Genomic DNA, 16245 nt, shown 5'->3' with positions numbered 1-16245 from the left:
AGGGTCAGAGGTACAGAGTCAGAAGAAGAGTGATCACTTCCAAGACTGATGCTGCCACGTGGGTCCTTGCCATTTCTTGATAGCACATAACATGTAACATTAATATGAGACGGAAAGTCTCCCATGAATCATGGCACTTCTGTGATACAATGACATTATTCCCTTATTTTCCTGTTGCAGCTGGGATCCTGTCATTTACAGAAACAGGCTTATAGCTGGGTTCCACGTGCTTTGTTTTCTCCCCAGTCCGTGTGTGTGTGTGTGTGTGTGTGTGTGTGTGTGTGTGTCTCATTTTCCCAGGGGAGCCTGAGTGCCGTGGGAAGCGGTCCCTGGTCAGGGTCTGCGTGGGCGCATGGTAGTGGTACACACACAGCAGCAGCATAGTGCTGAGTTAAGTCAGTCGTTCAGACTCTCATGTGACATTTTGAATTACGTTTCAGTCAGGGTATTATGTTTATAAAAGCAAATGCATATCGGAATGTTGTGTTAGCTAAAGCCACTAAGTAACCATGGCTTCCCTTTCTCTCGTCTCGTGTTGTGAAGAAGAAAGAAGATTGGACGTAGACGAGAAGCCTCTGGTTGTGCAGTTGAATTGGAACAAAGACGACCGAGAGGGCCGATTTGTCCTGAAGAACGAGAACGATGCTGGCCTTCTGAAGGTGGGCCTGGGGGCCTCCTGCGTCTCTCGTCTCTTGGCTCTCTGCTCTCGGCTCTTGTCCGGGGCGGGCCGGTGGGACCCCAGCTGCCCGGCGGGCGTTCATGTCACCGGCTCCTCCTCCGTTTGTGTCTCTTCCTGACCTGCTCTTTTCCCTTTTTTCCGGGAAGTAATTTAAAAGTGGCCTAGCTTCTCCCTGCTTCATCCTCTGTTTCACAGAGTAACCCCAGATACTGCTCCTTACTTTTTTAAGGAAGAGTTGTGTAAGCTTCAGTTACTAAGAGGTTGGATGCTGGAGAAGTAATAGCTACAGTTCCCCCTCCCCTCAGTTATAAAGTCAGAGTACTTCAGTGAGAATCAGAAGAGAGAATAAAACTTGAATAACCTGTTCATGTGTGAGCTGTCCTGGGCCGGCCGGCATGGAGCGGCTGCGTGGATGTGCTGGTGCTGCCGTCGAGGGAAGGCGGCCCTTCGCCAGCAGATAACCACGCCTTGTGGGCGTGCACCAGTCGGCCTGTGCATGTGCATCAAGACGTGTCTCTGCCGTCTGCCATGCTGTAAATCAGGGCAGACAGACAGATACGCAAGATACCTAAAAACTTTGCTTTATGAAAAGCTGATTTATTATAGCTACTCTTAACATTTCTTTTGAAGTTAAGAAAAATCTATAAACTAGATAATGATTTAAATGCTTATTAATTCCGTATTTTCATAGGTTTCTTTTATTCATAATACTTGATGTAAAGGATTTGGGTTTTTACTTTTGAGATCAGATCCCTTGATTCTCACCTTGGTTTTCTTACTGGGTTTGGTTTTCTCTTTGGCTGCCTGGTCACTCATCAGTTCTGTGTTGTGGTAAAACTTAGTGGGATGCACAGGCAGTGAAGGTGGAAATCACTGAGATTTGACGAGCGCGCTCCCGGGCCCAACAGTCCAGTGACAGGGCGTCTCCACCACACCTGGCGCCAGTGCCGGGCTCCGGGCTGTGGCATGCGGGGTGCGCTGAGCTCAGCCTTCAGCCGGGTTGGTGGGACTCTGCGTAGTGGCCCGCATCGTGATCTTGTTCCTTTCATCAGAAGGTTCAAAGCAATGGACCTGAAAAGCAGGAGAAAGAAGGTGTGATCCAGAACTTCAAGAGAACTCTCTCGAAGAAGGAGAAGAAGGAGAAGAAGAAGAGGGAGAAAGAGGCGATGAGACAAGCATCCGAAAAAGATGACAGACCCTTCCAAGGGGATGATGTGTGAGTGACCTTTGGAAACACTGTTTGGTTTGTGCTCTGAGCCAGGGGTTTGGCCTGTAGCAGATGGTCAGTGAAGACGTCGATTTGGGCGAATTCCAGCTCTCGTGTGTCGAGATTTGTTGCTGATGGCACATGTCGTCCCACTGTGCTTGTACCTCACTGACCGTCCTCGCCAGGGCCTCCTCCCTCCCTCCTCGGGGTGAGTCTTAGATGCACCACTGGGCGCTCAGCTGGCCAGACCTGCTGGGCCTCGCCTCGGACGCCGCGACTGTTGGCCGTCACAAGAGAGGGTCCTCTCTCTGCAGTAGGGAGTATCTTCCGTGCAGTGAGTTTATTTTATCGTCCACAGGGTGGCCATCTTTCCACACCTTTATTAGCTCAGTTTTATTTATTCTTTTGTTGCTGTGACCTCTTCAGGTCTTTTCTTCTTCTTTTTTGATTGATTCAAACTGTTCTGTATATATTGAGGATATTAACCATTTGTCAATGAGTGACATTTACTCTAGAGTGGAATTTGAGCCCATTTTGCATGGTCTCCCCATGGATGTAGCTATTAACTTGTGAGGCAGTGAGGCTTGTGGAAGGAATGTGAATTCTAGGGAGCAGTGTCACAGAGTGAGTGTTGCAGAGTGAGACTCTGTTCAGTGTAGTCATGTAAGAGAAGGGATTTGGGTGAGTGTGCTGCTCGTGTGCGAAAAATAACCAAAGAAGAGGTTAAAACGCGAGTCAAGGTTTGTTTTATTTATCAGTAATTCTTTGAACATTTTACTTATTTAGTTTTAGAGAGAGAAAAACATCGGTATGTGAAAGAAACATCAGTTGGTTTCCTCTTGCCGCCCCCAACCCAGGCATGTGCCCTGACTGGGAATTGAACCAGAGACTTTGCAGTTTGCAGGATGAAGGCCAACCCACTGTGCACCACCAGTCAGGGCTGTTTTATTTATCAGCTTAGTTTATGAGGTGTTGTATTATTTATGTTAAAAAGGTTGACTACTTAAAATGAGGTAAGTTGGTCAACTTTATTTCCTTTTGAAAACAGCCTCAAGAAAGTGAACATTGGTAAGTCTTTTAATTAAAAAATCTAAAGTATAGTCAATCTTATTTTTATTTTGTCTGTTTTAGGGTAACATGGATGGAGATTATTGAAATTATAATTTATACATTTTTCTCTGTTTTAGAAAGATTTTTATTTATTTAATTTTAGACAGAAGCGAAAGGAAGGAGAAAGGGAGAGAAACATCACTGTGTGGTTGCCTCTCACATGCCCCCTCCTGGGTCCTGGCCCACAACCTAGGCGTGTGCCCTTGACCGGGAGCGACCCTCTGGTTCACAAGCCAGCACTCAGTCCACTGAGCCACACCAGCCAATGCTGGATACATTTTTCTTTTAGCTTTGTTAATACACAATAATTAAATTGTGTGAACTCACTAGAATTTTCATGATAAATTTTTGCTTAATGTGGCACATTAGCTTGATTTGAGAGAAACCGTATCCTTCATCCATAGTGACTGGTTACTGCACGATCATATAACCGTCCACAGGAGGCCTGTGCGCAGCACACGTGCAGCCAACGGATGATTATACTGTTCCTGATAGAAACCTTGAAAGTGTTTTCGGTGTCCCTTTTCCCTCCCAGTGAGAACTCCCGCCTGGCTGCGGAGGTTTACAAAGACATGCCCGAGACGAGCTTCACGCGCACCATCTCCAACCCCGAGGTGGTGATGAAACGGCGCAGGCAGCAGAAGCTGGAGAAGAGGATGCAGCAGTTCCGCAGCTCGGACGGGCGGCCCGATTCAGGTACCGGTTCCCGCTGGACTCTTGTGAAGGGTATTATTTAGTTACAGTTTTTATGCTGAGTCCGGGTTGTGTGGGAGGCAGCCCGCTAGCACATGGGTGCCGTGTCCGTGTGAAATCAGGGCTGGCCTGAGTGTGAGAGCGCTGTTCAGGGAGACGGGCGTGTCCTCACGGGTTTTCCTGCACGCCTTTTTTCCCTTAAATTCTGGTGAATTTCAAACGTGTACAGGACAGGAAAGACCCAGGGAGCCCCCCAGGGGAGCCTTACCGCACTTCTGTCATGAGCACCTGTGCCGTCTCTGCCCCTCAGGTGTCCCTCCCTTTCCTGACCTGTAGTGTTTTGAAGCAGATCCCACGTTTCTCGTTATTTCATCCATAAATATTTCTATATATTTTCCTGTGAGGTAAGGATTCCTCAAAACCAAAGCCACAGTACGGTTGTCATGTATGGAAGAACCAACGGTGATTCCTTAATAACATCAGGTACCTCATCGCTGTTCAGATTTTCCTGTCTGTCTCAGGGAATTCTTTGGTTTGAGCCAGGAATCAAGTAAAACCTACATACACCAGCTCAGCCTTTCATTCTAAAATCTCCTTTTATTTTACTTCCCAGTTTCCTTATTTGTTGGTTTGTTTAAAACAAAAATACCCCAGGTGATTTTTGTGGGTTTTGTCGAGTACATCCTGTGATGCCGCTTACGTCTTTACTGCTGTTTCTCCATCTCCTCCATGAGAGAGGTCCAGGTCTAGGGTTTTTGGGAGGAGGGGGCGAGACAGAAGTCCCTTCCTTGGCATCATCCACAGGTGAGCAGTGGTTTGGAAAGAGTTTTCGTGAGTTGTGAATTTAAAACTTCTGTGTTTGCTCATGTGTCACTGGCGTCGGGTTGTCCGAGTGCAGTTCTGTCGTAAGCAGAAAGCACATTCCGACACCAGAAGTGTCACTAGGGTCTGTGCAGCGCTGCATTACAGCTGCCCAGAAACAGGGAAACCCAAGGTACTTCCACTGCTCCGCTCTGGTGGGTCTCTTCCCTCCAGGTCGGCTCCCGGCTGGAGACGCCACTGCAGTGTGCAGCCCCCGGAGGGACGGGGGCCAGTGCTTTGGTGCCAGGCCCCTGCTGAAGCATCTGTGGACTCTAGCACCCAAAGCCTCCTGGTGTCTCGTCCAGTTTGTTAAATTGCTTCGTTCCGCGGGGTTGATATCTGAGCTGCTCTGGGTTTCTCGTTTAAGTCTCAGGTTGGGGAGGAGGGAGTAGAGACCAGAGGCGCCCGGCAGCACCTGGGTCCGGAGTCGGGGACGCAGGGCCGAAGAGCAGCACTGCCGGACCCCAGAGTCCTTCTTGTTTCCTCCTTCGAGTCCCTCTCCCAGCGGGAGTCAGTTTGTTGCCATACACACTGGCTGGGCTTGAAGAGAGGACAGGGGTGGGCCTTGTCACACAGGATTGTTTGCTTCTGATGGATGTCATCTTACGGGACATGAGAACAGAACTGTGTGTTCCATCCTTGCATCCATTGCCACTGGAACTCAGATGCCCTTTTCTTAAATGACTGTAGACGTCAGCTGTCGCTGTTAACGGAATACGGCTGTGCTTAGAGGTGTCTGGTGTTTTCCAGGCGGGACACTGAGGATCTATGCAGACAGTTTGAAGCCAAATATCCCCTACAAGACGATCCTGTTGTCTACTACTGACCCCGCCGACTTCGCTGTGGCCGAAGCCTTGGAGAAGTACGGTCTGGACAGGGAGAGCCCGAAGGATTACTGCATTGCTCGGGTGAGCCCCGCTGCGCGGCTCTGACTGGCGTTAGCACGGGCAGGAGCTTGTCCCTTAGGTGGGATGGTGACCTTTAAACAAAGTTCAGTCTGGCATGGTTTTCTTCCCAAGGTGCCGTTTAGAATCTGAAAAACTGGAACCAGGTGTTAAATGCATGGGAAAACATTCTCTTCTCTCTTCCATCACAAAAGTAGTATATGCTCCTGCTGTAAAGAAAGCGTAAAAAGGCGAATTAGAAATAAAAATTGCCCATAGTTCTAGTACCACAGGGTCACGACTATTAATATTTTGATTTAGATCCTTTCTATTGTTATTTTACATATATAGGTAACTTTATTTTAGGAAGGTCTGGTTTAATAATTTTTTTACATGAAGTCTATCATGAAGTTCAACTTTTAAATACATTTCATTTTGCTATTCATAATTAGCCAGCACTTTGTTGATATGGTCAGAGCTACCCATGATACCTTGGAGATAAAAGTTTTACTTTCGACTCCAGTGTATACAAATTTATTAAATAATAATCAGTTTTATAAGGTTGCATTTGAGATATGTGATCATGAATGTCATAACATTGTTTTGTCCTAATAATTTCTGCCTAATTTATACAGATAATATCAGAAAGTTAATCAGAGTCATGAAGTTATAAAAGCCTACTTTGGGTTGTTATTCACAGTTCCTGTCGAGGTCATTTGATGATTTCTTTTGAGGTTTTCATTATTTTGGTGTCTCTTTTACTATATTCTTGCACATTTTCTTTTGCAGGCTTATGCTATACAAATCAAGAGTTGTTATTTTAACTTTGAACTAGATATTCTTTGTTTCCTTGGCTTATCTTATACTTTCTGTAGTATATACCTCTTTCATAGTCATTCATGTTATATATTTTACCTATTTTATTATTAAATGAGTAAGTTTTTCTTCTTTGGTAGGTACTATTCTGCGGTAGAAAACAAGAGCTGCCTTCAAAAGAGGTTATAATAACGGGGGACAGAGAGGCCGAGACTGAGAAGTGCAAACAGGGAGCTTTTACATTGGAACGAGGCGGAGAAGGCGTCCTGGGGGGGGAGGGGGCTGGGGGTTCACCAGGGCACAGGGCACGGCCTGAGGTGAGCGAAGGCCGGGCCTTGAGGTGGTGTGTGTTTTGAGCCAAAGGTATTAAGTGTAATACAAAAAGCAGAGAAAGATCGAGTGCTGTGACACACTTGCCCTTGGAAGATAACTCGAAGCGGCGGAGAGAGAGGCGGCAGGGCCCCGTGCGCAGGCCTGGCCGTTTGGAGTGTGAGCGCGTCAGCATGTGCAGGGGCAGTGTTCTGTCGAGACAACACTGTCACGTCAGCTGCGGGCTGAGAGGGAAGCTCAGGGGGCTGTGACTCGGCTTCGTGTCCGACTTGTGTGACCGGGTTTCGGTTGCGTCAGCACTAAGTTAGAATGAGCAGTGGCGCAGTGGGCGCCATCACCCTGCCCTCTGTGTCGCTGGGGCTTTCTCGGACCGTGGAGAAGTTGTTTGGCTGCCAAAAAAACCTGATGTGGTGCTAGGGCTGCTTGCGAGCATAGTAATGTGGTGTCTTAAGAAGACGGTTAAAAACCGGTGCTGAGTGAGTAGACCTGTAACATAGCTGAATGGTCTGGTTGAAATGTGCTGCAGAAGACAGGTCAGAGTGCTTGCCCGGGGGAGGGGGCCGTTCCCTTGTGCTGCTCCGTGACAGTCGTCCCGGGAGCCCGGGTGAAGGGACGGCCTCACGAAAGCAGCCATGGGCCTCTTCTTCGGAGCTGCTCCCAAGTTAACCATTGCACATGTACTTCCATGTGAACGTTCGTTTGCTCGTTTTTGTGCTCGGGCCACCTGTCTGGGGGCCGGAGAGGGGCAGGTGCATAAAACTGGCCCAGTCAAGCTGGCAAAGCTTTTTCCTGGAAACCATTTTTTGCTTTTGTTGGTGGTTTAGTTGGAGAATTCTCCATGGTGTTTGATCAGTTTGATTTCATGGTGACTTTTATTCACCTAAAACAATGAGCTCTGTAGATACGTGCTGGCTCACATCCTGGGTACAGTCACATGTGGCTGCTGTTTTGCTTTAGGTCATGCTTCCTCCTGGAGCCCAGCATTCTGATGAGAAAGGTGCTAAAGAAATCATCCTGGACGATGACGAGTGTCCCTTACAGATCTTCAGGGAGTGGCCCAGTGACAGAGGTAGGGTTGCCTCGGTTGATGAGTTCCTCCTTGGACGGGTGCCTGGCTCACCAGCTGCCCGAGTGGGCTGGGCGGGCTGGGTGGGTGGGATGGTGGTTTCTGGTGCTGCTCGCTGGCGGGCCGCCCCCTTTCCTGGCCTGGCTCGCTGGCTCCGGGCCATCCTGTGGGCCCGAGGGCCTCCGCAGTGGTGGCTGTGTGTGTAGACCCGGAGCAGACTGCCATGCTTAGCAGGCGTGCCGAGTCTCAGCTGCTAGGAGGTCATTGTGTCAGCACTGGGACCCTTGCTGTGCGGCCAGAGGGACTGGTGGGTTGGGACAGGTTTGTTACAATAAAGAAAACAATCTGCCACCCTACGGATTGTCCAGTAATTTCGCTATTTCAAAAGTGAGCCCAGACTTTTCACGAAGCAAACAGTGTCCTCCCATTATCGCAGAGCAGCGACATAGTGGAGCTGCGTTTTGATGGGGTGGCTTTCCTGTCCTCAGACTCCCACCGCCAGCTGACTGCCACTCTGTGGGCGGCCTATGCGTCTGCGAGCCCGCGGGGATGCGCTGCCAGCCAGTGCTGTCAGCACTGCACGTGGATCGGGAGTTTCAGAAGGCCTAGCGCTGTTTCTGCGCGGCGTGAAGTCCAGCTTTGTTAGAGTTGGATTTCTTTGAATTCAGAGTTAGTCCAGTTGAATTAAATGAAAGTCTGCCAGACACGTGTCTGTGTGTGAACGTGTTGTATGTGTGTGAATGCATGCACCGTTCATCGGGCGGCTGTTCTCGTGAAACGGATGTCTTTGCGGACTGCGTGTTAGCGCTCTTCGCAGCACGTCCGGAGACCAGTGCCCTACCCGTGGGGGGGAAGCGTGACTGGGTCAGCCCCCCACGTCGGCCGCGCCGACTGGAGCCTGGCTCCTGACGGGCAGTGTCGCTGTCGCAGGGGTTCTAGTCTTTCAGTTGAAGAGGAGGCCGCCGGACCACATCCCGAAGAAGACGAGGAAGCACCTGGACGGGAAGCCCGCGAGGGGGAAGGAGCGCGCAGACGGGTCCGGCTACGGCTCCGCGCTGCCGCCCGAGAAGCTGCCCTACCTGGTGGAGCTGAGCCCAGGTGAGCAGTGAGCAGGCACAGTGTTCACAGCGGCCTCTCTGCTGGCCGGCCGCCCTGTGGGGGCCGTCGTGTAACACGGGGGCCTCGTAAGGTGGCATCTGTTCTTTAAAAAACAAAACCTTGTGTACTTTCACGAATAGAAGTAAAGTTCACATAGGCAGAAATGAACATTGCCACACAAAAGCAAAAAAGGTAAATACAGAGAAGGAAGGAAAGGTTGAATTGATGTACTTCCTTTGAAAATTTTTTCAAAATGTTAAAGTGAGGGGACTCCTGCTGGGCAGCTGCTTAGAGGCGGGTGTGTGTGTGTGACACTTTCTGAGCAGTGTCTGCGAAGACCGTCTTTGACTCCAGCGGTGCGTTTAGAACTCCCTGTGGAAGAGGAAGGGTGTTTGGTTTTGAAACGATTGTAGACTGAATTTATTTTCATGTGAGTCCTCTAACTATTTTGTTTATAGAACTCTTTTAACAAAGCTGTTGTTACAAGTGAGCCATCAGGTTGAGAAATACATCGACATTCTCGAAGGAATGTCTTGTGCACACACACCTCTAAGTAGTCTGTGTGTGTGTGTGTGATATATATTTGCATCCATATGGCATGTGTTTATCACTCCACCATTCCTTATCTGGTTACAATACTAGTACGTGACCTGTATTGTAAGGCGCTATGAAGACCAGGCTATTGCTCCTTCCCCGAGAACTGCCTTTAAGTAAAGCTCTCCCAGTCATCACCGAAAGAGCCGAGCACCAGCCCCGTTACGGGGTCCTCTGTGCCTCGGAGCCCTGGACAGGAGCGGTGCGGCTCTCCGCTGATTCCTGAGTGCTCCTGTCTGTCGACGAGACCGCGGCTGGCAGTTGGACCTGGTGCAGTCTTAGCTCACAGCCTGGTTACATTGGTGCCGAAGGAATGGCGTCGTTTGGTGCAGATAACTTCTCAGTGCCGTGTGCTGCCGGTACTGGTTTGGATACTAGTTACATTTGAGGGTTTTTAACTGACTAGCTGCTTGGGAGGAAAGTGTTAGTTGCTTTGTCCCTCAGTTCTCTGGCTGAAAAGTTAATTTAAGCTTTTGGTTTCTCGCTGTGCTTTGGAAACTTATGATATGTGTCTAGCCCAGGGTGTCAGACTCGTCTTCACCGGGGGCCATATCAGCCTCATGGTTGCCTTCAAAGGGCCGAATGTAAGTTTAGGTCTGTGTAAATATAACTACTTTGTAAGAGGGAAGTGTGAGCTCGGCCCTGCCGCTGGGCAGAAACCGGGTGCCGGGCTGGGTGCGGCCCTTGGGCCCTGTGTCTGCGCCCGTGCTCTGGCATGTGAACGCCTTACCCGAGGCGGTGATTAGCAACTAGGAGACAGTGGTTTGCTTTCAAGCTTAAAATTTTTTAGGATCCTTGGGCATTGGGTCTGTTTTTGAAAATTTTGTATTATGTGTTAGAAATCAACGATTTTGTTCTAAGTCAAAATTTGGGGGGATTTAGGAGTATTGTTAGTTCAGAGAGAGTTGATAAATGGCTGACGTGGAATAATTTTCAGGTGAATAATGGAAAGTTGATGTGGGTGGCCGCAGAGACAGTGAGGATTCACTCGTCACTTAAGTGGCAGGTAGTTACTGAACACTTGGGTGTGTCCGGCACCGTCTGGGCCTGGGAGCACACATTCTAGTGAGAGTCGCTGTTCTGACTGCTCGTTTCATACTTAGGGCTCCCAGGCAGTGCCGTGCGTAGAGCGTTTTTTGCAGGTGTGGAGAGAGAGTAGAGGCTGGGTGAGTGTCAGTTCGGGGCTGCTCTTCACCAGATGTTGGCAGTGGCCAGTGTTCCCTGCTTGTCTGTACACTTCCTTCCACCGGCTCTCGTGCTCCCTCTGCTCCGAGCTTCCCCAGCTTCTGCTGTGGGCCTGGTGGAGAAGGGCGCCTCTGCCTCGGGCGAGTGTCCTGCGGAGAGCTGCTCCTCACACAGTCCGAAGAGTCCCGGGCTCTGTCCCGTCCGACCTCGCCCCGGAGTCCTCTCCCTGCCTCCTGGAGAGCGTCATCCTTCCACAGGTGCCTGACGGGCAGGTCTGCTACCGCTCGTTGGTGGCAGCACTCAGTGCTGGGCGGAGGTCTTCCCCCAGAGCCGTGTTCATTTCGCTGGTTTGTGCTCTAAGTTTCCACTGTTGCCCTCAGCTCCCCGAGAGAACGATTTGTTTTCCATTTACAAGCAAATAGCATTTGTAAGTGCTGACTTGGTATGAACAGACAAATTCTGTATTCCCACTGGGCACATCCTCAGGCGAGCCGAGGCCCTGGAGAGGCAGGCGAGGTCTTCCGGCTGCGGGGCCCATGCTTGCTCTGTCGTTTGGAGAAACAGGGCTGACAAGTCACTTTATCCTTTGCTTTGGATTTGACTGTGTTCTCTCAACAGAAGGAGCCGAGTGGGTGCTAGTCTTCTGGAAGGCTCACTAACTTGCTCTTCTGCCCCTGCTGACTCCTCACCTGTCGTCCTGGTGTTTTCCTTACGAGTCTGTGCTGTCTCTAAAACACACTGTCCAGGGCGAGCACCGCTGTCCTGGCCTCGTGCTCCGAAAGCTGGGGGGCGAACGCACTCACGTGGGCCGCTCCGCCTCACTGCAGCTCACCTCTCTGTCTTTCTCCTCCCTCCCACGTGCTCTGCACGCCTCTGCCCTGCCGACGCTGCCTTCACCGGGCCCCCTGCATGCGTTCGGACCCCAGGGAAAAGGGGTCTCTCTGCCTACCACGGCTGTCCCACTCACGAAGGTAACGCTCTGCTTCCTACTCTCTTCTCTCTAGCTAGAGCACTCACCGAACTGCACGGGCCAGACGCGGCTAACTGAGCAGATAGTTTGGGGGCTAGTTTCTGCATGGGTAAAAATGACTTATTTTAAGAACTTTAATGTACTGGCACTTAATTCATACTTACTAAGTAAGTATTTCATATCCAGAATTCATTTGATTGAATATTAAGAAGTGTATTTTGCAAAAATGTAGCCTTTATTCAGGCTGTCTTAAGGGAGAATTTGGACTAAAGAAGGGGGAGAGCTGTTTCCCTTTTTCTCCCCTCACCCCACCCCCCAGAATAAGGGGGAAGGGGAGGAGGGAAGGAGGACAGTGAGGGTGGCAAGAGAAAGAAACCAAGGCTGAGAGGCGGGAGGGTGGCCCCGTGGTCACGGCTGACAGGAGCCACGCCCCAAATCTGAGGCTGCCTGTTGGGGCCCTGCATGGGGCCCTCACTCCTGGGGGTGATCTTTGTTGTGGGGAAGGAACTTGCATACCTGTGACCAGGTCCCGGGTGTTCCCAGGCCCCCCCCCCCGCACCCCGGGAGGAGGTTCATTTCTGCATGTTGGCAGAGCTGCACTTGCGCGCTCGGAACGTCCTCGTCCGGAACGGCACGGCTGGGGCTGGTCTTGTGGAAGTACTTTGTCAGTTTTGTATTTCAGAACTGCTTTACACATTGAACATGATAATTGAATACTTTCTCATGCTGTATGCAATTTATTTACCTTTTAACACCTTATTTGAGTTGAATTTTCTCTAAACTGATCAGACACATTTTCATTGGATATTAACCAAACTTGGAGTTTGGTGGTTTTTTGTAATAGGAACAAGTCATAGTTTTTGCTTATTTTTGATATTTGAATGTACATACGAAAGAGCAGAAGGCATGTTTTGTCCTCTTACGTCTGAAGGAGACTCTCTGAACGCCCGCGTGTTAGTGTCCCAGTCTGAAGTAGTGGGGCGGCCGGGAGAACAGCGCCTTTGCTCGTCCCCCGGGCGTGTGCACAGGGCCAGAGCGTGCGCTCTTCCCCGCTGTGCCGGCTCTGCTGGAGAGGGTTAGTTCTTCTCCAGTGGAGTTGGTAAAAACAGGTGCAAGGTTTGTTTCCGTAAGTTCTGGTATTTTTTGAGAACCCCTTCCCATGGCATTGGTTTCCCGGAAGGTGAGGTCTGCGGGAGTGGCTCTGCCACCCGCCCACGGCTCCTCCTTGGCACCCAGCACAGCACCTGGGATGCGGGGGCTCCCTAGTCAGCCTTCTGGAACTGGACCCCCGCGCAGCACGACCACAGAAAGGAGGTGTTAGCACCACGGACCACTTCGCAGAGCTCCCCTGAGTGTGTGGAGCTGCGGAGCAAAAACTGTGGCCTGTGGAGACGTTTGCTCTGGTCTGTTCAGGACGGGCTCTTCCCCTTCGTTTTTAGACCCCTCTGGAGAAGTCGCCTGCAGACAGGATGCGGGGCAGCGAGTCCTACCTCAGGGTGCTGGGGTGGCGAGTGAGAGTCAGGGCGCCCGGCCCAGTGCGCCGTTCAGCTAAACAGCATCTTGTTAGTGTCAGTCCCAAATACTACACGTGAGACTGGATGGCAAGTATGTCACTTGACAGCCCTAAGTTGTGTTCTGGTGTCTGCCGCGCCCCAGAAGGGAGGGGCAGGGGCGCCCAGTTGTCTGGTCACAGGTGGGCAGAGTGGGTGGTGAGAGGCTTGCTTCCTGGGAGGAGCAGACAGATGGGCGTCGGGGGAGGGCACCTGTTCCCGTGTACTTCTCATGCCTTTTACGTTGTGAGTCACGTGACACACGAAATGTTTTTGAGACTAAATCATAAAGCTGAAAAGTGTTTAAAATGTCTGGTAGGAACACCATTGTAGGCAAAGTTGCTTTGAGAGGTTTGTCGGGGGTACATGGTGGGGCGGCGGGGCTCGGGCACTTGTGCAGAAAGGGACTGTTTGTAGCGCACCTGTTGAGGAAGAGGAGAAGGCTGAAGATTTCTGTCTGAGGAAACAGCTTTCTGTGTTTATGACTGCCCGGGAGCGCTCGTTAGTGTGCGCCAACGAGGAGCCAGTCGTGGACTGTGGCGGAGGCGGCTGTGGGAGCAGGCAGAGGGGAGGCGTGAAGGAGGAGTTCGTTTCTGCCCCATTGTTGACGGTGAAGTGGCAGGAAAGGAGAGGCTGGGAGGACGTGCGTGTTCCTCCCTCCCTCCCTGCAGTTCTGAGCCTGCTGGTGCACCTGCGGGAGTGGGGAAGCGTGTCCGCCTGCCCGTTCACCTGTTCACTCGCTCACGGCGTGCCCTCCTCTCAGAAGCATTCCATATTCAGAGGAGGTTTATGTGCATTTTTCTTTCACCCCTAAACAGTCTTCGTGTTCTTGTATGTTACAACTGCACATTGAAATGATTCTCTTTGACCAGTTTTTTGCTGCTTTTGTTTTCTTTATGATTTGTGTAATTTGTGTGTGACCACATAGTGTTATTCTGTTTTCTTCGTCTCTCGGTAATGGTTTCTGTTCGCACGTGAAATCTGTCAGGTGTGCACTGTGGACCGGACAGGGTGCTGAGTGCCAGCCCCCCTCGGCCCCCCATGAGCTCAGAACCGGGGCGGTGAGTCCATGGACAGTGTGGAGAGACAGGGTTGCGGGGTGAGGAAGACAGTTGTCCCCCTCAGCCAGGGCGCCGTGGGACCTGCGGGTGTGTGCAGTGAGCACACCACACACCTGTCGGGGCCTGGGTGTAGCGGCTCCTTGAGGAGCGGCCCGTGTCCAGGGAGAGCCCATGGGGTTTGGAGGCCTCTTTTGGGGTCAGGACTTGGAGTCGGAGTTGAAAACGAGTTTGTGCGAAGACTTTGGCTGCCACCATATCCGATGAGGCTTTGAGCCTGCCGTGAGGCCTCCGGTGGGACGCTGTGAGTCACGCGCCCCTGCAGTCTCTTGCAGCAGTGTCTGGGGGCTGGGGGTCAGACCACAGCATGGCCTGGAACTGGCCACACTCCAGATGTGAGACTGCCACCGCCCTCGGGGCCTGCGGTCCTGAGCCGCAGCTGGGGAGGTGGATGAGCAGTTCCGAAGGTCACTCAGGCGCCAGTGCAGCGGGTCCTGTGAGGAGACGGGGCGTTTGCACGTGCGTGCACACTGGGCCGGCCCCTGTGGCCAGGACGTGTCACGGTGCTTGGATTCTCTGGGGCACGTTTCCTCGGAGGCTGACAGCTCTGAGACCAGGGCGTGTCTGTGACGGACGCCGTCCTCTGGTGCGTGGACCACAGTGGGTACCGTGTGAGCAGCCTGCCTGGGTGGGCGTGACGTGTGCCTGGCACTTCCTCCCGCGCTGTCTCCGCCGCGGCCGAGCTATGTACACAGAGCAGGTCTGGTTGCCCTTCCTGCCCGCTGCTCTGGCTCTGCTCCCAGGGGTGAGGCAGTTGCACAGTGGATCCTGCTGGGACTTGATGTCAGCAGTGGACATCAGAACCACTTGGGAGCAGTGTTCATAAGATGCAGGTGTGGGCCCCCCCCCCCAAGGATTTTGGTCCAGGAGGTCTGGGGTGAGCCCTGAGACTGTGCCTTTAAAAACCTCCCCCATCAGCGATCCAGCTATGCCCCCCAGGCACGTGGCACTGAGTGCCACCAAAGTGTCGCTGAGTGCCATTTAGGTGGCAGGTTTAGTGCAGGAAGGCTGTGGTCTGAAGGGAAGGTCCATGTGTCTTTGATGATCTTCACTTGCTAATAGAATCACTTCTCAGAATCACTGACAGAAATGTCTTTTTATGTGGCGAGGCAATGTTGGTATGAATGACAGTATTTAGCACCTTAAATTATGGTAAACAGAAGCTGATGTGTTTGAATGTCTTACTTTGAATTTTCTCAATCCAGTCAGTTGAATTGCATGCTGTAAATTTGGAGAGAGCTGTGGCGTCGCCTGTAAGGTAACCTTCCACTTGCTTCTTGCAGATGGCTCCGACTCCAGAGATAAGCCGAAGCTCTACCGCCTCCAGCTCAGTGTCACCGAGGTCGGGACGGAGAAGTTCGACGACAGCTCCATCCAGGTGCGCAGTGGCACCGCCCGCTCGGCTCCTGTGTCACTTGTGTCTTGGGAGGGGAGGGCACATGGTAGCACGGGGACAAATGCACAGAAACCAGAAGCTTCTGTTTAAACGTGAATAGCTCGTTCACTGTGGGTCACTCTCCTTTGCCTGAGTGTGGAAAGAGCGAAGTGTGAGTTTTCGTCCACACCCCTCCTCTGGAAACACGGAGCGGTCCTGACCCTCCTCTCAGACCGTACTTTCTCCAAGAGATGGTGGCCCCTTCACAGGTCTGTTCCATGACCTAGGGCGACAGCCTCTGCAGTCCTGTCCCTGGGCCTGGCACGCAGAGCGGGAGGTTGTCGATCAGTTGCAACGGAAGTGTCAGCCCCACGCAGTTCCCCAGCGCCCGGTGAAGCAGAGCCCGACGGGCTCTGTGCGTGAGGGAGCCTGGGCTCATCAGCGCCTCCGGGCGGGCTGGGCTGGCCTCCCTCCCGCGCCCTGGTTTCTCAGTTCCGACCTCCTTCCCGCCTTCGCACAGCAGCGCGACAGTGACCAGGGATTTGTGATCACGATGATCTTCGTGGAGTGCCTGTTAAATTGTCTGATGTTCACAAGACCGTGTGCTTTTTCATGCAGAGTTACAGTGTGCCTTATTAAATCACGGCACTGGGTGCTAAAAATAAAATGTTCACTTATTTTGACAGTTTAGTTATTTTTGGATTATTGG

The 16245-nt window shown here is 51.6% G+C and overlaps 1 protein-coding gene across 19 annotated transcripts in view; it reads left to right on the top strand.

Annotated features, from left to right (window-relative positions):
• Nucleotides 1-16245, top strand: part of AFDN (afadin, adherens junction formation factor) — a 107045-nt gene that overhangs the window by 30740 nt on the left and 60060 nt on the right. For 8 of the 19 annotated variants that reach the window (XM_037126105.2, XM_037126107.2, XM_037126106.2 and 5 more), the window contains exons 3-10: nt 544-659; nt 1732-1895; nt 3532-3692; nt 5301-5458; nt 7538-7649; nt 8577-8744; nt 11450-11494; nt 15445-15539. In XM_037126105.2, the coding sequence (XP_036982000.2) occupies nt 544-659; nt 1732-1895; nt 3532-3692; nt 5301-5458; nt 7538-7649; nt 8577-8744; nt 11450-11494; nt 15445-15539 (1019 nt within the window). The remainder of the gene's footprint in view (nt 1-543; nt 660-1731; nt 1896-3531; nt 3693-5300; nt 5459-7537; nt 7650-8576; nt 8745-11449; nt 11495-15444; nt 15540-16245) is intronic. The other 11 variants (XM_037126102.2, XM_037126115.2, XM_037126113.2 and 8 more) reach the window with 5 other exon arrangements.

The sequence above is a fragment of the Artibeus jamaicensis genome, unplaced genomic scaffold (assembly GCF_021234435.1).
Source record: "Artibeus jamaicensis isolate MK-2021 breed Jamaican fruit bat unplaced genomic scaffold, CSHL_Jam_final contig_497, whole genome shotgun sequence".
NCBI classification, from domain to species: Eukaryota; Metazoa; Chordata; class Mammalia; order Chiroptera; family Phyllostomidae; genus Artibeus; species Artibeus jamaicensis.
Note: the sequence above shows the minus strand (reverse complement) of the source record. Positions and strands in the feature narration are given on the sequence as shown.